This window comes from Watersipora subatra, chromosome 3, assembly GCF_963576615.1.
Source record: "Watersipora subatra chromosome 3, tzWatSuba1.1, whole genome shotgun sequence".
Lineage (NCBI taxonomy): Eukaryota > Metazoa > Bryozoa > Gymnolaemata > Cheilostomatida > Watersiporidae > Watersipora > Watersipora subatra.
The window spans coordinates 19,790,475-19,814,630 of record NC_088710.1 but is presented as its reverse complement, the minus strand read 5'-3'; the positions used below and the strand labels follow the sequence as shown (position 1 = coordinate 19,814,630).

The following is a 24,156-nucleotide window of genomic DNA, read 5'->3' as shown; positions in this document are numbered from 1 at the left end:
GTTTGACTTACTTGCCATCTCTACACAAAAAACAACATTTTCATCTCAATTATTTGAATTTTTGTCAACTTCAGCTAGTACACATAGACATCAATATGAATTGTGAAGTGCTGTTTCTCATCATGTCATGTTAAGAATTGTTGGTAACAACTTGTGTTATGATATCATCTAATGGCTGCCGCTGCTGTGAGCATCTCTATGGAACAGTATGTGAGCATCTCTATTCTCACACTGCAGCTAATATATAAAAAACTGAATAGTTGAATCGCATGTTTTGTGCTAAACAATGTTTATTCAAATGTCAACATACTATGCTAGGGTTAGACAAATAGTGCAGAGGACGTGGCCGGTTACTTTCTTAGATCTATACTTACATGTACATAGATATAATAATATATATATTTGTATTACAAGTATCTCAAGATGGAGGATAAACATAGAGACTGAGTCAACTCTCCTAGCCTAGAGAGACCAACAATAAAGAATATTGGAACACAGGTTACACCGCATAGACACATCGCATAGACACTAGAGAACTAGCGAGTGTACCACTGGAAAGCACGTTAAAGTAAATATAGATACAACAATGCCTGGTAGTCAATCGTTGCACAGTGATAAATTAAGATGACCATCAGTAAGTTTTCTCAAGTACATCAAAAATGATAAAATGTCTACCAAAATAAACCGTAGAAGACTCATAATTCATATAAATGTTTTTTCTGAAGTCGATCGAAACAACTAGAAAATGATGCACAAGCCGAGGCAGTCATAAAGCGTCCCACAAGTCCATGCCAATAATAAATAACATACTATAAATTTTAACAACTGGCAAGCACATGTTGATGTAAAAGAAGTGACATCATTTGAGACTTCACTGAAAGCCGGAAAGAACCGGTCTTGCACACGAACATATTTACATTTTTAGATGTGCGGTGACATTGGTTGCCCTTGGCAACCAAACAACGGTATAACAATAACACAAAGTACTACAAGCCTGTACTGGAAAAGAAATGTAAATTCCATATTCAGTCTAGCCAATGAAGATGAATTGAAATGCCAATAAAGACATTTTTCATCAGCCATGCGTAGTCCATGCATTAATCTCTAGATGCGAACAGCTTTGACCTTTGTGTTATATCTGAGAGCATTCCAAGAAACATAGAGATAGAGACTATTCCTGTTAAGGAGACTTGACTAGAACAATGTACGCGACGCCTTGAAATGTATCAGTGAGACGAGCAGCAGTCGGTTACACCACATCAAGTCATGTGACTAGGAAAGGCTGCCGATTGGACGACTACTGTTATCTTCGATGGTGGCGCCATACATGCGGCTGGCTTTCTTATTCATTGTAGCCATGATCTGTGTGGACGTTTGGAAGCCATGGAGAATCTCATCCCTCCATTGGGTAAGAAGTATACGGTCCTGTGAAGCGAACCATACATATTTCAGTTTTAATATTCTTTGTATCAACGGAATTACTAGGACACACAAAAATGAATAAACAAAATCTTTCTACAGAAGTTCCAATTGTTACAACATGGTGAAACTCGTACCATGGACAATGCACTTGTACAAGGCATCTAAAACATATTAAGAACAAGCGTGCAATAGGGTCTTATTGCAACAGTAGATTGTGAGTTTATATGGCTATCAATTCCAGAGTTATCTCCCTTACAACACCCACAACGAGTATGACAAAGGATTTTATTTTTTATGAGAAACCGGAAACCATCTGAACAATAACCACGGTAACTCTGAACAAGACTTAATGACGTATTTTAGCTCTTTCGCTACCAAATTAATTTTATTACCGAGACATAATTAATATAATTATTTGACAAGGTCGCATGTAAATTGTCATAATCTTTCAATTGCAGTCTATGAAAAATATTTTGATACCAAATTAATCAGCATAAAATTTTACATCAGCTGATGCCATGCAAAAGGCTACAAGTGTGCTCGAACACTTTTTTAGCAAGATTTTTGAAAAGACCGTGAGCTTGTCTGAGACGGTTGATTTATCAATATCATTACAGCTTACGACATTATTACTGAGAAAAATAAAAATAATCACTTTCAGTAGTGGCACTAGTAGTACTCAGTAGTAGTTGGTAATAAAAATCACCCAAAGTCCATAGATGTAAAATTAGTGAAACCTTCATAGCTGTAATGTGTCTGACACGGCTGGTCAGTGCTAATGAAAAACTGCAAAAAATACAGCTTTTGCACAGCGAAACTACGCTTAGATTGGGTTGTAAACATAATTTCTATTGGCTCAGCGCATGCAGATAATTGTTTCCTTTCACTTAACTACAAATACTATAGTCAAATTAATCAACTACTCACTAACCAGAAACGTTTTGTAGGAAGCCTACTGAAGCCACACCACACAGGCACATAAGGGCAACTGCAATACCAGTAGTCATTAGCAATAACACCTCCACATCTAATGTGGTTTGACTAAATACCAACAACAGTCAACACAAGTTAGTTGTAGGAAAGCGCACTATTGGGAATGGTTGAGATCTTGAGACGAGTGCTCAAACTCTCCGGTCTCTGGTAGGAGACCGGAGAGTTTGAGCAGACATTACCAACCACTTTGTTTAACCAGGGCGAGGAATCAATTTATATATAACCTTGACAAAATATGGCAAATTTATAAATAATGAAGGAGGCAAACTAACAAGGAAGGTATAGAAATAATTTTATCAAATATGTGGTTAACTTTATGACAGACACAGTATAGATATGGTTAAGAAGAGCGTAGCAAACACACTTGGACATGCTAACATGTACTAAGAACTTACAGGTGAGGTGATGAATATTTTCTGATCATTGTCCTTAAGGCATATCAAGATGCAGTCAACTTTGTTCATCTTATGTAAATTAGCACAGACCTCCTTTATCTCAAGCATGGACACCAGCTAAAGCAGACGAATACAGTGTAGACGTCGATGCATTTGATAGAGATGAAATGTAGCAGTATTCAATAGCCTGCAGCTTAGAAAAAAGGACTAAATGATTTTGCTACATTCATGAAAGACGTTTGCAAGAAATGAGGTGATCGACTAGATAACTTTAGGAAATCAATTGCTAAACCAGGTGAAAGCTAAGTCCACCAACAGATAAACCCAAAAAATACAGTGTTTTAGTGACCTTGGCCCCTGTTAGTCAACATTTGTAAAACAGATTACAAGCATATCCATAATAGCCGACATTTACAAGTGATAAAACAAGAAACTAAAGGAGCGCTTACATAAGCGTGCGTGGCGCATTCACATTTATAAAATTACATATTGAGTGGTTATCTATAGAAGTGAAATGCCTAGAGTACATGTTCTGCTCTGTAAAGGACCACTTAAGACCTGCGTTTACTATTAGCGTGTTCAATTTATCGCTTGCAGATTACCCAATAATGAAGCGGTATTTATTCGGTGCGGACAATGAGACGCTATTTAATTTCGCGTGTTTAGATCCCAGAACCGCCATGTATGCGCTAAGACAGCGAGTGTTGCTGTTTACAATGATGATCTAGTGTCTCAAATTTTTGGTGTTTTACGTCAGCTTAGGCACATCTTAAGAGTTATCTTCCTTTTTATAAAAGAGCATACAAATCCTCTTCTTACAGCTGATTTTAGTTGGCCTAAATTACACAAAATGTTATTAAAACCATCCGTTAAAATATCAATAAATTCACGAGTTCAGGGATGCGGTTGCAAAGTCCCTATGATATTCCAATTCTAGGATATTCCTATTTTGATACAAGAATGACAAGAACGATTCTATAATTTATAGCTTCTAGTATTTCTCTTGCTCAGCCAATGAATAAGTATACAATCAGACTACTGGATATACCAAACATGAGAAGGCATAACCAGTTATAACAGCGAACATGCAGCCGTGTCGACTACTGATGGATCGTCCGTTCATTAGGGATTCATCTGCGCAGTGGAACAGATAACAATTAGGATTTTTGATTTATGGCCTGTGTTTTTAAATTTTTAGGAAAGTAAGTTACTTGATAGAAAAATGCTCTACAGGACACAAATTTTAATAATACTTAGAGAAACATGGGCTACATTATTGAGTATTTAGGCTACGCAATGCTTTTGAAAGTGCTATTTTATTTTAAACTAACCGGTTACATGAATACCTAAATGTTGAATTAAACATGCTTCTGAGATGATGTACTTTCTTTGCAATACATTGATCTCGAACTACAAGCATCAGCGCATCAAGTCAGCCATCAAACAACATCCTTTAACCGCTAGAATGTACATTGATTTTTTACAGATAATGATGGTAAAACGATGACATGGCCAAACCGCAGACTTGTGCCTTCAAATCAGTAGGTGATTATAGCTCCATATGCTGCATAAATATATAAAGTTACTGCGCATCAGTCTGAAAAAAGGCTGACTCATTACGGGAATTACAAACGAAGCTAAACTCTTATTATTTTGGGCTGCTGCCATAACATGAACTGCAGCAGTAACAATGTGCAAACAGGATGAAAAACTCCTTTTGCCATGAAAATCAACTTTAGTACAAATGCAACTCTAAAATATTACGGCAAATGGCAAATCAAAACACAGACACCCGGCTGCACCTAACGCTAATCAAAACATTTCTTACTTCAACACCGGTTTTCTTATTTATTTGTCCGTCCGATTTTTTAGGGTAGAACTCGAGTCTGTTGGGATAGAGCTTCAGGTGTGTCCGCTGCCATGTTTGAAGGAATGAATTACCCAGCTTCGAGACTTCTCCCTCCACAATACAGTCTGTCTGTCCATCTAAGGAATATTAAGGATAGTCAGCCCTCACAATAGCCAAAGTTATCAGTGCTGCCGGGATTATATCGATGACCTAAACTATGACACACGGTAGAACCTATAACACACAGTAACTACAGTATATGCGCTAGATTATATGCGCTATATTATATGCGCTATATTATATATAACACATACGTGCTATAGTAGTAATCATAGCACATACTAGTACCTAGTATAAACCTAAGGCCTGCCACAAATTTCTATTTCTACCTCAATTGCAGAACCTCACACATTTGCACTTTTGTGCAGGTAAAGTAATGAGAAATATATATTTTTATTGATTATAATCATTTTATTAATTTAGTTATTTCAGTAGTTTTATATCATGCATTTGTTTTAATGCTTTTTATAACTACCAGAAGCACTATCATTACATATTTCAGCTGCGGATGAAATTAATTGGAACACAGTGTATACCTATAAACCTATGAAAATATTAGTTCCAACATCTAACACAAGGTAGGTATGAGATGCTCCGATGCTTTTGATGTCCAATCTCTAAATCTGACTACTTATTAATGTTCACAAGTTAATTCTTTGATGTTTAATTGTCCAAATGACAGCAGTCCATCACGTAGACTGAGTACCAACCAGCAATGACTTATCAAGCACTTTTGTAAATCGTCCCAACACCATCAACTGATACGAAGTCTAACACCTTTAATTGCAGAACCAAATATACTCACTCTTCAATGAAATCTACTGCCATCCAGCCATCAAAGTGTATTTATTAAGTTGTCTTGTTCATCATAGAAAGACAACTTCAGTAACCATCAAAGAACACAATCACACATCATTGACAATTGTTAACGTCGTCACCATTCAACCCACAGACACCAAACCAAAAGAGTTAATCTCAACTATATGATCAAATTTACGTTTATCTCTCAGTGGTTTGTCACATGGTAAAATTTCTGATGAATTGTTTCTGACGCTACCAGGTTTATTTCCACAAGGGAGCTCGTAAAATCTTGTGTTAAAATCATTGCAACTTTTGGAAAACGCAAGAGCTGTCAATAGCACAAACCTTATTGACAAAAGGGCAATACAGCAAAAAATCCAAAAAAATTCAGTCATGGACCATCTATAGAATATTACATATTAACCCTTTGGCTGGGAAAACGACCAAAATGTCGTTTACCGGTTGCGTGGGAAAACGACATTTATGTCGCTTTCGGTAGACGTTCATAAAGCTGCCGCCTAGTAACGTTAAACAAAGGATATGAATACTAGTAAGTTTTAAATATCATCAACAAGATATTAGTCGATGATTTACAATATGAAACGATTATCTGAGAGGTGTTGCTTTGTGTTAAAAGCTAAACAAATTGCACCTCCTTAGAAAAGAATAAAAGTTGGAAAAATCAGTCAACATCAGCTCGACTTTCAAAACGGTAAAATAAAAGATTAATTGATCCTGCGATCATTAGTGATTTTTTGTCTGATCAGAATAAAAATAAATCAGATGATAAAAGTGATGTAAACTTTTTGGACTTTTAACATACTTGGAATATACAGAGAAAAACGATCGTTATGGTAGCTCGCACGGCTACGTTATAGCGTTTGACTCTATCGAAATAAATGCTTCCAAGCATTTCATACAGGGACAATTGCACATGGTTGTATTTTTTTGTAGTAGTAGATATGTAAATGAATGTTTATGTACAAAAGACTTTGTTCGTAGAAATAAATTTAAGATTTGAGCTAGGCATGTTCATAAAATATCGATTTTATTGAATTTTAAAAAACAAATTACACAACTTTTGTGTGTTTTTGCCTGGCTTTTACCCAGCCAAAGGGTTAAAAAGACAAAATATTATCCATATAATTTGAAAAATTGAATCTGCTGAAAAAATACTGTTCGTAGAAAGAAATCGGACCTAAAAGACCAGTCTGATTGGTCATCATTGCAGAGCAATAAATATGGCCGACACTATTGTTGCTATCAACCTTGATACACAGTTTTCATAAGCGCTAGTTATTAATACAAGGAACCATCGCTGCATCGGGTGTGATGCTGTGGAGTAAACTAAAAAAACTACCAAACGACGTGTCATTACAACCTGACAAGTATCATAACTTCATGCTTCAATGGAGATCAATCTTTCAGACGATCGATCAAATTTTGGTAGCGGCGTGAGACTAACACACTCTGCTGTTGTCATATAAAAGCTTAAAACACCTTAAAATATATTTTGGAGACTTCTCAAAGAAATAAACATACTAACAAAAAAAACAACAATAAAATAAATTATGATGACCGATTAAAAAAGCTATTACTCAACTCACACATATGAGCATATTCTCTCACCCTCGCGCATACATGGGCACACTGAACGACACCAATATTTCTCTTAAGAAATAGGAACTTATTTATTTTTAAGACCAAATTCGTCGGCTATTAACAAGAAGGCAAGAGTTAGCCAACCTTAGAACCAATTTAGAGAGCATATAAGAGAATATTTCTAGGGGTTGAGAACTGAAACTTGCAGCATAAATTGTACTTTCACATGGAACCGTCACCGTAGTGTAAAAGCATTACCTACATACCTACTTACCTACATACCTACATGAGCCAAAAGGTAAATATGGTTGCATGTTTCCACAGCAAAAACAACGAAAAGAAAATTTTTAGAAAAAGAGGAAAAAGATGCTACCTACCTTTGTGATTGCTTTCATCAGAAACGACCTTCTTTTTCCTGTCAGTGTCAGCATTTATGGCATCAAAAACTGTCTCAGCGACCTCTTGCTGCCACCTTTCTGATACTATCATGTTGAAGTTATGGTACTGATCTTGGTCTTGTTCTGACAACTGCAAAAACAAGATATTTGACCAAATGTAGCATCGCGTAGATCAACAGCGACCAATGTAATGATAGTCCAACCAATAGAAATTGAGGTATACCTTCAATGCACCAACCAGTGAGTTACACTAGCCAATCACAATCAAGTGTGATTGTAAAGGTATGCTCATATCTGGATAAGATCATTGAACATGATATGTTTTGGAAACATCAAGTACAGATTTCTTTTACGGTCATACATTGTGAGCAATTACTTTACAAGTATAATAAAAACTAAAAGCAATTGAAAATAAAAAATAGAATAACAACTACATGTGTACATTTAAAGGGTCTGCATAAGATATGTTTAAGTTCTAGCTTGTGATTGGTTGATCGAGCACCGTTGTTCCGATGATGCCATGTTACCACACCGATTTCCTTTATCAGACTTACCGAACTATTGGCAATAAAAAGGCATTCAATGATAAATGATAAATTAAAAAAATCGAAAAATATAATACTAAAACCCATCGTCTAGTCTAAGTGGGAGCAATGCAAATTGTATATCCTTATCACCATCTCTACCTAAGAACCTATGCATTGTTGAGCTCGCACTTCTGTCCACTTGTTTCTAAGGTAAAGTAAAGACAAATACCTTTTTTATGGATTAATAACTAATTAATTATTCTAACAATTCAAATTTTATTTCTGGATTTTAAGATAGTTTTATATAGTGTAATTATTTGTAATTACGTACAGTATTTAATAATGAGTCACCATAGGTTTTTGAGCTGCTGAATAATTCACAGTATATGTTAACAGGATATGTGCTCCAACATGACAGTTTTATTTCTGTAGAGACTGCAGAGACTAAAGGGATGGACACATGGGTTGATTTTTATTATACTGTTTTATTAAAATAAGTTTTATTTTATTATAACAGACAGAAGCATCATGTAGAAACAAGCAAAACCGGCATGCACATATTTTGTTCGTGGAACGATAAAATTGGAATCTCTAAATGAAGCTTCTATTGGTTGTAATGTATATTGGCCAATCAAGTTGTGTGATCAAGGATATTTTCAACTACTTTTAGAAGGCTTTTGAATTCCCAATGTGTTCGAAGGGGCTATTCATGATGATACTTCGATAAGCAAACACAATTTCACTAAAATGTATTCATAAACTTGGAGTTATCTTCTTTCAGTGATATATGATTGATGCAGTAATTGCTGTATGGATGAAAAAAAAAGAATTTAATAAAAAATTTTGACACAAATCGAACACATTTGTTGTAACGAAAGCATTCCATTAAAGCAGCCCAAAAACAGTGAAACACTAAGAACATATCTCGGTCTAAGCCATTTGACGATGCATCCACCAAATATGCACTGTTTTTGTCAAAGCGCACTATTCGATGCAGTTATCTTGTACGCTGGGGTAGGCCTACCCAAATCAAGTCAAAAGCTATCCTTCGTTTTTTCGTGAGGTCATTTTATCATTGTCAGCCATCTTTATAGACAATTTTATCGTTAAAAACACGAAGCTTTTGCAATGAGTTTTTGAAAACGATGCTTTGCAATTTTTTCATCATAGTATCAAAACAAGACCCAAAAGTACTATTAAATAAAAGAAAAACGATCGTTTTCTACAAATATGGCGGCTTTTTTGTGAACGAGCGCATGTGCAAACAACTTGATGACGTCAACAAAAACGATGGATTGTAATTCACCTAAAGTTGTAAATGGTATGCGATTGTACTCTGAAAACCTCACATGTACCCAATCACATACCACTTATGCATTTCGAATTCAAAAGCAATGATATTATTATTATTATTAAACCAGTTTGAATCCTGTATGATGCCATCTTTTTTGCACGAAAAGATTTTTTTTCGAACAAACACAGGTTTTATTATGGCGAAGAACAGTACACTGGCAGTCCCAGCGCCGTGAAAGATCGTCATGTGTAGTAACTATGTGCATAATTATTCTTAGATGAAGAAAGGCGGTTGAGTGGTGCAGATGATCATGCGCTTTGCTGAGAATCTGAATATATGAGTTCAAGTCCTGTGCAATGTTACATCATTTCCTAACAGCCTTAGTGTGACTTCGGACAGAAGGCCACGGCTCTTATTATAGTAAAGATTATAGATCTGATAACAATAACCAGGGTAGCGGACTCACTGGGTCTGGTAACTTCTCAAGGCACAACAATGTGGTGTATGTAGCGCAAAAGTTCCTAGAAACCACTAACATATTGCAGCGAATACGTGCTGATTTCATCAGAAACCAGTCTCAAATACATCGCTGCGTGTATCAGCAGGAAGCCCTGACCTGTCTAGCCAACCCTTAATACCATAGTATGGACTCACAAGCGAAGTTATTTGATAAACACCTACTGTCTAAACTTTAAATTGATAGGCAAAAACACCAGACACTTAAGCAGTACAATGAGCTGCCATTAAATAATTGGTGTCTATTTGTAGGAGGAAGTAAAAGCCAGCTCAATATATTTGCATAAAACTAACCATCTTCCAAAATCGTATAAAAATAATTAATCAAATGCACGGATGAACAAATAGGACAGACAAACCAAAAATATACATAAGAATTAATTTTATCGGTTACGCAAAACAAAGAGATCTATTTTAGCGAATTATAATCAGCTGTGTTGAGTTATAATTAGTTGCTTTTAGTTAAAATTATATGTAGCTAGTATTTGGGGTATATACCACAGACCATTGTAGTCCTTTCTCCTAGGATGATTCCTGGACACATTGAAATAATCTTTTCAAAAATAGCAACTGACAAATATAAGTAAAAATAACTAATTTTACAATTACAACAACAATTCACAAGTCTGAGTCCAGATATAAGAAAGGCTAGTCTCTTTTTACTGTTATAATAATAATGCAACTTATTCTGCAAAAAAACAATGTGTTTAATCGAAATAGCTGAAATTGCAATACAATTATTGTACATGTATGTTACATAACATCATTGTTACTTCCTATGCGATGCTAAACAAAATATATACCTGTATGTCACATGAATGCAAATGTTAAGCCTGGTTTCCATATGACAGCGCAATGATCGCGCGCGGCCCAGTGATCGTGCGCAATGCATTTCTTAGGCCGCGAGGTAGCGTTTCCATATCGCGCGTAAGCTCCATGCTTGCATTGGACAGGGTGGATATTTTCCTTACTTTTTCGTAGGAGAGACATATTTCTTCGGAAAAACAGACCTCCGTTGTGAAATTACGCTGTCATATAAAAATCAGGCTTACTCTTTCGTACGGGAGACCGATTTCTACGGAACGAAGCCCTTTGCTGGAATTGTGGGATAGGTTGAAAAGGTCTAGCGGTGTATTGTGGGATACATAATCGCACGCACCCATTGCAAGGATCCATTCTGTTGGATACTTGCGATCAGCGTACGCACGTCGCGCGACCGTCATGCGTTGACGTTTCCATATCACAACTGGCCTACGCACGACGTCAAGAGCTTTGTTGCGCGCCTTGCGCTGTCATATGGAAACCAGGCTTTAGTTACTGAATTTCATTAGGTAATTATTCTATTAACTGTGCAACGCCCAAACATTCCACTAGTTCCTTATATTAGTTCCTTATATATCACGCTGTTCCACCTTACAAAAAAAACTGACCTTTATGCCTTTGGTATCCTCTTCATCAAATGAGCCAATATCAAAGGCGTCGGCAGCATTGACCTCTCCCCGTGGAGGGATAAGGGGTGGCATGTACTTTTGCAAGTAGACTAGCTGCCAGTCAATTCCGTTAAAGAACTCGTGTTCCTTGACTTCGGCAGCCCTGCGGAGAGACATATAGACTGACAATGCACCGCTATCCAGCAATATTGCCATAGAGAAAACAGTTATGGATACCGTAATCACCCAAGTATAATGCCTACTGATGTATAATAATCCCCACTCTTCTAAATAAAAAACTTGTCTTTTTTGACATACCCAAGCATAACATTCTCCAAGTTTTTAGATTTTTTTCTGTTAAAAAACTAATAATACTTTGAATGTCATAGACATGGTGTAAAACATGAATCCTTTTGCTCATGTTGAAATTTCCTTAAGAGAGCTCTTTTTTAGTTTAGCTGAAATAGCCTGAATGTTGTTAACCCTTGAACTGCTGCTGGAATTATGAGTTCTAGAGTGAATAACAAAAATCTGATCGGCAATCCTTTCCGGAACAGAACTATAACTAAATGCAACTCAATTTAGTTCATGATGATTTTTGCGCTTCAAATCATGCAACCACGCAATTATATTAAGTGTAATGCCACATCCATGAATACCTCACTGACACTTGAGACTTTTCAGAGTAAAAAAGCGTCAAGACAACAAGCAGGTCGTGAACCAGTGACCACACAGACAGGTCAATTGTCAGCCTTAATCACATGATCTATAACTAGCAGAGAGAGGTCTGTAGTTGCAATCTCCAATGAGTTTGAGTAATTTTTGACATAACTTCAAGCGACATGGGGGCCTACATACGCAAATTTGCTACTAATATCACCAAATGACTAAACAAAATTGAAATTATGATTCCTAAAACTTTATCACAATTTAAAAAAAAAAGCTGTAATTTTCGATACAAGAACAAACTTCCAAACCTTTTAAAAAGTTTGGAAAGTGAATAAGTAATAATGACAAGGTTTAGGCAGTCCTGTGTAGATCCATTCGTGAGTTTATGATATGGTAGAAATTAAAGCTTATTTGAATAAAAAAACATGCAACAACATAAACATGTTCGGTACCTACCCTCGACCTTGACATCCTAAGCGTTCCGCTACGTCTCTGCGCAATAATCCAGATAACAAAGATTTCATCTCATCAGACAGATCTTCCGGGAGTTCGACATCCTGAAAAAAACAAAAGATGACAAAGTAAAATAATGGTTTGTCTACTGTGAGTCGGTGTGCAAAGGTTATTTGATCCATTAACAATTATTTTGAAAATAGATCAGAACAGTAAATTAGAAAAGAGCATTAAAATATTCTTTTTTAAATGCTGTCCTCCATATTTTGAGAACGGCAAATGCCCTAAAATTTTAACTAATAAAACCTGCTGAGCAATAAGGTGTCATAGATTTTTGCGGCAATTTTGGTATTCGCATCAATTAACAATAAAACTAGTAAGCAGTGAAACTGGGAATTTCATAGAAACTCAAAGGATATTTGGTAATCATAAGTTAACGTAAAAATTTAACATAACTAAAAAACCTAGTTTCAATGAAATACTGAACTTATACATTTACCAATGACAATTAAATACGAAAAGAAAATATTTTAACATCTCAAATAAATTTCCGCTAAACTGTAATTATTGATTTTTATCAATTGCAATCAGATCATTAATCAAAGCAAAGAGCGTTATCATCTCACAAGATCCCAGAAGAAAACAATGATTTTAGTTTGTCAAATACTTCTGAACATTTTTAAAATTTTGATATTAAAGGGTTATAGTAAAAAAAGTAAATATTTTTGTTCAACTTAATACAAACCCTTAAAATTCTCCAAACAAAACATTACGATTCAAAAATCTTTTTTCAATTTTTAAAAATAAATCAAATCTATAGCTTAGTGATCATGTTTTAAGATATCAATGGAGGAGACAACTACCATATATGAAGCACTATGAGCGTCTTACATCAATTTATTTAAAAACATAAAACCAAATCGCTAAAAAGTATTAGACGCATTAGTATACGAGTTTGAGGCACTAGAGCTAACACTGACCTCTAAAACACTTAGCAAACGATTAGTGCTTGCATAACAAATGTGATACTGAATGTGCTGTGCAGTTTGCTGCCGCTGATGAGAGGTGAGCTAACTCATATAGGCAGGGTTGTGTAAAGAAGATCTGCATAATGAAAGCCTCTATGCCCTTACTGTGAAACCTCTATTTGAAGGCCATCGTGCTCTATTTTTCAACCCTTCCCCTAAAGTGGCGTTTAATTAGAGGGGGCGTTCAAATAAAGGCAAAGTTCAAATAAAAGTTTTACGGTATGTTACAAATATCAAACTCCGGCCCACCAGTCAGATTTTGCGCACAGGGTAGTTAAATTAGACCCACAAGGCACTAGAGACCAACTGGCCCGCCTGTATTACACTTTGGCTTAAATCAATAAAACTATATTTCTCGGACTACGATGCCATAATCTTGAAAATAAGAATTGCAGTTAAAATTTTATTGAGAGACTGTAAACAAAAAGAACCCCATTGTTTTTATTAAAAGACAATTAAAAAGATGAGAGTAATTTAAACATCTAATTGAGATTTGAGTCAAGTTCTATTTTATATGGCAATGTATGATATACTATAGTGCGATATATTCAATATTTAAACTAAATTCGTGTCGATGTATATGAAGAGCATTATTGTTACATCTAATTGTAATTGTTTTAATGACTGTCAACCGTTATCAAATTTTTAATGTTGGCCCATTGGATACTTGAGTTTGACACCACTGCCCTATAGTTATCCAAACATGATATTCAGAGAAAATATTGAGATATGATATGGAAACTTGATACCGAGATATGATATCCAGACATGGTATTCAAGTATGATACCGAGATATGATATCTGAATAAAATATCCAGATAAGATGTTCAGGTATGACATCTAAATAAGATATCCAGAATTGATATCTAGACAAAATACCAGATAAAATATCCAGATGTGATATCTAGATATAATATCCAGATAAGATACTCAGGTATGATATCCAGATATGACATCTAGATAAAATATTCAGATATGATATCTCGATATGATATCCAGATAGGATATCTACCGTATATAATATACCCAGATCTGATATCTAGATATGAATCTATCTAAATACCTAAATATTTGGATATGGTATCCAGATATATTATTAGAAGCAAGTCATGACAATGCCACAATGATCATGGAGTTGAAAGATCGTAAAGCTAAATTAATGAAAACAATTTTTCACCGAAGTCAGCTTGCATATCCTAAAGCTAAAATAATATATTATTTGAACAAATTGTAACATTAAGATATGTACTTCACTGATGAAGAGCCTCTTTTTTCTCAATAGAAAATTGCTAATCACAAGGCATGAGCTAAAACCCCCTCCAGACTTATCATGTTTATGACTACGCTAAAGGGCGCTAGTACAGAACTGACAACAATGAAGTCTGAAACCATCAGACAATGAGCATTATGGGTAAACAGATGGGCACAAAGTCACTACATACCAGTGATGGATCCATCTGGGCAACAAAATAGAGCAAATAACACATAATCTAGAGTGGGCAAGCACAAATAGAAGGAGTAACTTGGAATGGTAATCTCCCCACCCTTGCTAAGCGCTCAAGGGAAATTTGGCCAAAGTTGGATATAATACAACTTGCCAACATTTTAAGCGTATTTAAGGAAAAATTGACAGAAGGCAAGGGCTTAATGGAGGGAAGGGAAATGGAAGGATAAAGTACCAAATTTGGAATCTTCTGGAAGACATTCAGATCATCTCACAGGATTTGAAAATACAAGGTGTCCAAATTCTTTACTTAACTTTGGGTGGATAACAACAGGGAGAATTGAGCGAATCAGATGTCTTCCTTTTGACTGAAAAAACTTAAACCTAATCAATAACTCGTAATACTTAAACCTAATCAATAACTCGTAATACTTAAACCTAATCAATAACTCGTAATACTTAAACCTAATCAATAACTCGTAATACTTGAAGATAAACTTACACACAATTTTAGTAGATTTTATCAGAAAATATCGATGTTTTTCTAACATTTGTGATTGTTTTTGATGTTTGAGGTGATCTGACTGCCAAAATGTTTCAGGATTAAAATTGACAAAACCTGATCACAGTTAAAACGCTCAGACAAATTGCAAATGACATCACTAGTTGCAAAGAGACTGACAGAATATAGGCTCGTAACCTTCAACTTGACCACATTAGCTGATATAAATACTGCAACGATAACAACTAGTTACGTCATTTATTAGTTACGTTAGATATTTTTATCTGAACGTTTTAGCTGCGATCAAATTTTATCGATTCAAATCGAGAAACATCCTGGCAGTCAGATCACCTCAAATATCAAAAACAATCGCAAATGGTAGAGAAATACTGATACTTTCTAATAAAATCTACTAAAGATTTGTGTAAGTTCATCTTGCAAGACAATACTTTGAAGTCTGATTGGACCCTGTAATTCTATTATCACTGCTCATCACACATAGTGCAACGGAGACAATGTAGCAAAATGCGGAAAGTCGACCCATCAATTCAGAAAACTGATAAAATGGACCCCCACCATACGACAGTAATTCGTTCCTATGTAGCATTGTAAAACGGAAATGTTGCATAGCAGGTTATAAAAACCCATAGTAATCATCTAATGCAAACACCCCTTGTAAAAACATCAAAACTCTATATACGTACTGCAAATATTGAAAATTAATAACAAAATAGTATGTTAACCTTTTTAACTATAGTTACCTATAGTAACTTTATTGTATTTAGTGGTTATGATTTGCAATAAAATGTAACATTACAATGTGCTACGTGCAGTACGTATGGTAGGGGGCTCTTACCTTCAAGACAGACGTATAATATAAACTTAGTATTTAACTTAAATGAATTTAGCTTACTAAACACACGCTTAGAGGTAAGTTTTAGTATGTATTTTACTGGACTAAAATTTAATTTATCTATCATCCATTTCTGGTTTTGTTTTCACTACAGCTAATAACAAATAATGCTGAACTGAGGGAGAAAGTGAGCATTTAATCTCAGGCAAAAAATGCTGTATGGAGAGGACGAAAAAACAGCATGTTTCACATCGTAAGACGAAAAAACCATAAAACAGGGATGCCGTGACTCGGGGTGCACTGCAATTGGTAATATCAAGCATGGCGAGCGATTGGTTCTCAGCGAGCCAATCAAGGCAGTAGATCATGTGTTTCCATTTCTGCGAGCTATGCGTGTACATTATTCTAGAGCGCTAATCTTCAGCAAGCGGCACTAAACTGTTATGTTAGTGGCTGCAAAAGCCATTCAAATATGTCGACATTTTGTTCGCAATTCGCATAAAATTTGCCACTTTTCAATAATAACTGTTTAGCCCCGTTCCATCTATCCTAGTCCTAAATAGAACTACCAAAGCGGCTCCCGCACTTTTTAAACTACAAAAAGTGCATTCAATTCTAACAAAATCAACCAATGAATGAGAGCAAGCTTGTTACTAAAATAATAAGCCAATAATTGATGTAAGCACATGCCAAACAAACCAGCATGTTCTATACATGCAGGTTTGGACATGAGCACCAAACACTAGCACACAAATGGATAAAGACTTAGATAGATAATCTGTGATAAATAGTTGAGTGTAACGATTGAAATCTCTTTAAGTGCGATACAGAAATAACATAATAGTTTATAGTAAAACTATATAACATAATGTTATATACAAATATACGTATAATAGTAGTAAACTTAATATTTACTATAATAAGAGCTGCGTCATACATCCTTCCGCCTGTCTGAAGATAAGCTAACAACGTAAGGAAAAAAGATTGCGCCGCACAGGGATCGAACTCGCATCTTTGGAGGCATGGATGTATGGTCAAGCGCACTACCACTAAACCACGCAGCCACCTTGCCATACTATAGAATAATTGTGCATATACTCATTACACAGCATAATCTCTCACGGAGCACAGGACTGCAAGCATGCTAGTAATTTATAATAATACAGGTTAACATAAAATATCACATCATATTATATTGAGATATGACTAAAAATGTAACGCTGTACAGCCTACAACTAAGCAACTCGGTTCAATCAGAGAGATGAAACTCCAATTTGCTTGTCGACACCTCAATCTGAAAATATATTTCTGGAATTTCCTCAAGGAAATCGAACTTGACATGAAAGTTTCAGTTTTCCAGTTAACCTATTAGTGGACGCGATTAAAATCATTTTGCTCGCTTCGGCTGAGGCCAACTCCGCCTTTGAAAATGTGGCAATAGCTACAGTAGGTCACCTACCGTAGTCAAGGTCAACCGATCAAGTTCGTACTTGTCGCGAGTCTTATGCTGCCTGAAGGGGCTGTGTCCCTTGAGGAGCTTGTAAAGCATGCAGCCAAAAGAGAACCAATCAGCACTTGAGTCGTATGACTGACCTTTAGCTAGTACCTCTGGCGCCATGTAGCCATGTGTACCTCTGCAATAGATTCATCGAACTAAATGCTAGCCTATCTATATAAGTCCAATGGTTCGATTACTGTCACTCTATTGTGGTCTGTACTAATTTTGTTGGTAGTAGACTTCAAACTACAGCATTTAAAGAACTTGACAATTTTGACTTGAGAGCTAAAATACTCAATTGTTGGCTAGCCATTCTACCCTGTACTGTCTCGACTGGTGCGTTGGAAATTCAAGTCAATATCAGCAAATCAAAGTTGTGTAACTAAGGAATTTTTATTTTCTAACCATGAAAGTTGTAAGAAAAAATAATAATCAATATCAATAATAATAATAAGAAACTACTAATTAAACTAAACACTGGCTGCCAGAAAATATTTTGCTGATCTAACTGGTTAGCTCTAGGAGTTTGCTGACCCTGAGTAATGTTGGTAATTTCTTTACGAATTTACAAAGTAGGCTTTCCCATTCAAATTATGCCGAGAATCCCCAACCACTAAAATATATCAATTATTTACAGTTTATAATGATTTTATTTTGTGCTTCAAATCATACACCCACGCAATATATAGAGCGTGATACTACCACCATGAGAATCTCACTACAACTTCAAACTTTTCAGAGTAAAAAAGCGTCAAGACAAAATGTAGGTATTGAACCTATGACCACACAGACAGGTAGATTGTCAGCCTTAATCACATGATCTATAACTAGCAGAAAGAGAGAGAGGTTTTTAGTTATAATCTCTAATAAACTTGAGTGATGTCAGACACAGCTTCAAGCTGTCTTCGTATGCACACTTGCTCGTAGTATCACAGACTGATTGGAAAATTGAAATTCTTATTTGCCCAACAATGCCATTAACAATGCTGTAATTTTCGATTTAATAATAAATTTCTAAAAAAAATTCAAAGCAAGAAATGCCCTAATTTTCAATATAATGACTACTTAAAAAATTACGTAGGTAAAAATCTTTAAACACTGGTATTTATTATCGAAACACTGCCTAAAAGTCTATCAAAACTGCCAATTAACCTTCCATCTAGTGGAATAATAAAATATCCATTTTACGCAGACAGTCAAATGATAGATTTAATGTTTTTGAGCCTGCATATGGTGATATTGAATGCGAAATGTGTGGAACTAATCATACCAGAGTTCCATTCAATCGGGCATCTCTTCACGAGCATATACGATACACTAGATAAATAACTGATGCAACCAAAACACACAGATACCTTCACTATGTGTATCCTTAACGAGTTAATTGCGTATTAAAACTGTATTACATAGCACAAAAGATTGCAAATTTGGAGTTGTCCCATCTTACAATTGCTACTGAATGCCGAAGTCAGTGAAAAACTGAGGAGAAACAAACTTGACTGGTCTGGTATTATGAAGAGAGAATAATAGAAATAGTGAATGGTAAGTAATACTGTTGAGACAGACTTACATGCGCGTACCTACTTGACAGTGACAAGAAAAGACAACACTAAATTAGTAGTTATTAAGCGCTCACCGAACTATCTCTTTGAATAAATCTAGACAGCTGTTCGATGAGAGGGCAGTGAACACAAAACGAACAAGTTCTATTAACGTTAATAAAATAGCAAATTATGAATGGCCAATTGTTCTTTTAAACAATATTTGGAAAAGAGCAGACAATCCTTTGTATTTTCAGGAGGTGTTACATTTTTTATTGCAAGTCATTTTGCGGATGACTTGCACATTGATGCAAACTTGTGCACCATGGAAACATACACATTGGACAACCAATCTATCAGTGAGGCGGTAGCAACTTGCATAGAGTAAAACCAGAAAACTTACACACTGGCATGTGGCTTTCGTTTGGAAAAATCATGTGCTAGTCCAAGGTCAGATATTCTTACGTGTCCTGTCTCATCTAATAGTATATTGGCAGGCTGCAGCAGAAAAAGAATTTTGTCACAAAATGTTCAAAACAAATCAAATGGCATGGCGAGAAAACAGCTAAAATGACTAATGAGGAACATCCAATCTCAACACATCCATTCCATGGCAAAAGGACTAATGACAGCTAACGCATGACGATGACATGTAAGAGCAGGTGACAAATATCAAATGGCTAATGGCAAATGAATGGAGCCACAACAAGTGACCCCAATGAAAAGGTTACATTACTACATTGCTTCGGCTTGTGTTTAACCTGACTCAATGGTTACCTAGCAATCTGATGCTATACAATAGGCAACCATTTCTCTCAGACATTTTATTTAATAACTTCGCTTACTTATTTCGGCTCCGATTTTATAGGCATTATGTAACATCTCATGGCACAACACTTAAGACCTGATCAATAGTGTAGCCTGAAATCTCTCTTTATTTTTACTCTTAGACAGAAACGCCGCATAAAAACCACCACAAACAGTTGACAAGCTTATCGGTTTGTTGTTACAAAATAATTAGAGTGATTACCAGGGATAAAGTAGGGACCGTCTATAGTTCTCCCTCTGTTTCCATGATGCAGCTAATCTGCAAGTTTGAACAAATGTCTGCCGTGGCAAAAATCCACAAGTCAAGCATGTTTTGCTAGTCGCAAATTTTTATTAAATGTTTCATGCTTGCGAAAGATGGAAACGGAACTTGCGAATGGTGCACAAATGTCGTGTAAGCTATTCCATTTTAAACATTTTCCACACTTCAATCGTTCCTATTTCAATTTGGGAAGACAGGAGTGTATCGCTATGACCTCTGGCAGAGAATTCCTTATCATTATTAACAAAGCACCATTGTTGTTTGTAACATACAAACTCTTTCACTACAGTAAGCCGATGTATCGGCTTTCGTAGTTATATAAATACAGACTGTAAGTCAATGTATCGGCTCATCAATAGAGTTTCACTTTTCTTTTTATTACGAAGCCCACACATTAGCTAGACCAATCAAATTTTGTCTCCGATGAAACAACTTTGTTGCCAATCACATGCAACCAATCCAAAATCTTTTGGATCAGCAATTCCATTTCTAATTATTTTTCAAAATGGGAAAACAGATCAATATCGTAATGGCAATAATAAACACACCGCGTTCGTTCAACGCAAAGAAAGCGTTGGAAATTTTGCGAAAGTGGGATTCACTAAACAATTTTATCCTTGTAGAGAATTTTGTTCTGAATAAGATGCATTTTACAGTAAAATGATATCTGTTTTGATTCTCGAGATATTGCTTAAAGACTAGCGGTATATCGATTTTTCGAAAATCCGTTTGAATTAATTCGGTCAGAATAATCATTTGGTCAAAATTTAATGCAGTAGCGAAAGAGTTAAAACACTTATCACATGATAACTCAACCCGCGCGCAATTCCAAATCTTCCTGATCCACACAATGGAAACCTAGTTCTTCATCATTAAGTGTAAAGTACGCTCATTGATGTCACTGAGTGAGGCGTTACGATGAGTAGCGAGAAAAAGGATACTCCAGGAAGCTCACCTTCAAGTCCCTATAAACGATATTTCTATTGTGCATGTGCTCCAGACCGAGTATCACTTCTGAAGCGTAAAATCGCACTTCCTCGTCTGAGAAGAGGCCGTGCTGAGAGAGGTGGTAGTGCAGATCTCCGCCGTTCATGAGGTCGAGTATAAAGCAAAGCTTTTGAGCTGTTTGAAATGCGTATGTCATGCAGACTATGAAAGGGCAACCTTCCTGTAACAAAATACCATACCATCTTCAAAGATGAGCTTGCATAAAAATGTAGACCTTATCAGAAAGTATCAGTATTTTTCTATTTTTTGCGATTGTTTTTGATGCTTGAAGTGATCTGACTTCCAGGATAATTCAAGATTAAAATTGACAAAACTTGATCGCGATTAAAACAGTCAAATCAAGCGAAAGTGTGATTATGACGTCTACAGTTGCAAAGAGAGCGGTAAAAAAGAGACGCGTAATGCTGCAACTTAATGCAATAGTCGATATCGACTATAGCAACTAGTAATATCATTTCGGTATTTTTCTTCTTAACGTTTTGACCGTAATCAAGTTTTGTTGACTTCAATCTTGAAACATCCTGGCAGTCAGATATAATCATGAATGATAAAAAATACTGATGCTTTTTTGTTAAAATCTACTAAAACTTTGAACGAGTTCATGCTTGCAGTTTCCAAAGAGCAATATCAATGACTTTGTTACAATCGTACTGCGCCTCCAACATATCAGATTTACAGATAGAGCCTGTTATCATGTACATGATGTTTTCAGATTCCCACACTAAATTAGTCATGCATACAGAGCACAGCTATAGCATTCAATTTTAGTCAAAGAAAAACACAGCAATTTTAGCGATAATTGTTGTAGATTGGTGAGGGCGATAATTGTGGTAGATTGGTGAGGGCGATAATTGTGGTGGATTGGTGAGGGAGATAATTGTGGTGGGATGGTGAGGGAGATAATTGTGGTAGATTGATGAAGGAGATAATTGCGGTGGATTGGTGAGGGAGATAATTGTGGTAGATTGGTGAGGGAGATAATTGTGGTGGATTGGTGAGGGAGATAATTGTGGTAGATTGGTGAGGGAGATAATTGTGGTAGATTGGTGAGGGAGATAATTGTGGTAGATTGGTGAGGGAGATAATTGTGGTGGATTGGTGAGGGAGATAATTGTGGTAGATTGGCGAGGGAGATAATTGTGGTAGATTGGTGAGGGCGAACTGAATCGCAACGACTGTGTTGACAATGGGTCTATTACTCATTGTAACGGCATTACAAATATGGCTTTGACATTTTTGCAAAATATCATGTTTATAGGCCAAGTTAACTGATAAAGAACACTGCAATGAAAATTGGTGTATGCTTATGAATGTCTTTCAAAATGGAGAAGGTGGAGATTACTTGGTAACAAAAATAAAAGGAACATTTATTTTTGCAATAGTAGTTAGTAAGTTATTACAATGGCACAGCAATGCACTAATAGAAATTATTGATTTTACATGTCCGCAGGTGTCAGAAATAATTGTGATGTAACTTAGAACTGAATATTTCATAAAATTCAATTTATTTTTATTTTTGTAAGCAGTCTAATATAATATTATAAGCCATAACACGTCTCTGTTTATAAATTAAGTCTTATAATAAGTGCATAACAACATAATAAATTCAAATGTTTCATGTTAAATGAAATTATAAATTCATTTTAAGTCATATTGTCATGATATTATTTTTCTGTATTCTGCGTTTAGAAACTAATGCAGATAAAAAAGAATTTCTGGTTTAAACGTTGCTCGGTATTACGATTATGGTCAAATATTTTAAGGATTCACTGAACTATTTAACAGACTTATGCAGTAAATCCTTTAAATGTTTTTATAATCTTATAAATATTGGCAAAAGACAACCTGAAATGTCTGTCAAATAATTAAAGAATTTACTGCATAGTTCTTGAACTATTGCGTGAATCCTTGAACATTTCTTGGGTCATTTAGTGTTTCGGGATGCTTTGAAAATAATTTTTGTAGTTGTCATCCCTCCAGTTTTGTGAATGTCTATTTAATTTATGTTTTTAAATAAAAACAATGATTGAAACATAGAAATTCAGTGAGCACTGCTATCTAACTATGTGAGAAAGAACTCTATCATTCACATAAGGCATGCTGGTCTTCCAATAAGGCTTGTTGGTGTTCACATAGGCTTGTTGGTGTTCACATAAGGCTTGTAGGAGTTACATACACCACGTTGGTGTCCCCATAGGCAAATTGATGCTCACATAAGAATTGTTTATGGCCGCAGAAGAATCTTTGGTATTAACAGAAAAAATGTAAAAACCAGATTTTCATATAGGAGTCTATTCACTAGGTTCTCATAAAATGTGACACGCCTTACGACAGTTTTATCACAATTCAGTTTGCTTGATCATGGATGGAAGAACATAATTCAACACTCTTCCATTTCAGAAGCCAGCAATTAGTGGGCATGCGCAGCCATGTTGGTTCAACATAAAAACCAAAGGCAATTTGAGAGCTTTCTACTCGAAATCCAAGAATCTAGTCGCACAAGATCATTGTAGCAATGTCTAATACTGCTAAACATTTGTGAGATAATTGTACATTTTCAACATTACAGTATTCACATAAATCGCAAATATTAAAAAAAATTTGTGTGATGAATTTGCATTTATTCTACTACATTGCGAATTGCATGAAACTAAATCTGGGAAGGTAGGAGAAGCTAAAGTGATAATGGAGCTAATAATTTGTGACTGAAGCTTGTCCCGTAGTAGTAACTAGTAGCGATATGAAAATGTGTTTGTTAATACTCTTGAAATTGGTAGGGTGAG

The 24,156-nt window shown here is 35.6% G+C and overlaps 1 protein-coding gene across 1 annotated transcript in view; it reads right to left on the bottom strand.

The window, feature by feature from the left end:
* Positions 1 to 381: 381 nt before the first annotated feature.
* Positions 382 to 24,156, bottom strand: part of LOC137391863 (G protein-coupled receptor kinase 3-like) — a 70,829-nt gene continuing 47,054 nt past the window's right edge. The window contains exons 10-18 of the mRNA XM_068078407.1: positions 21,321 to 21,533; positions 19,679 to 19,773; positions 17,696 to 17,870; positions 12,413 to 12,513; positions 11,288 to 11,450; positions 7,500 to 7,650; positions 4,639 to 4,796; positions 2,811 to 2,927; positions 382 to 1,425 (exon numbers count right to left, since the gene is read on the bottom strand). Coding sequence (XP_067934508.1) covers positions 1,273 to 1,425; positions 2,811 to 2,927; positions 4,639 to 4,796; positions 7,500 to 7,650; positions 11,288 to 11,450; positions 12,413 to 12,513; positions 17,696 to 17,870; positions 19,679 to 19,773; positions 21,321 to 21,533 — 1,326 coding nt within the window. The 3' untranslated portion in view covers positions 382 to 1,272. The remainder of the gene's footprint in view (positions 1,426 to 2,810; positions 2,928 to 4,638; positions 4,797 to 7,499; positions 7,651 to 11,287; positions 11,451 to 12,412; positions 12,514 to 17,695; positions 17,871 to 19,678; positions 19,774 to 21,320; positions 21,534 to 24,156) is intronic.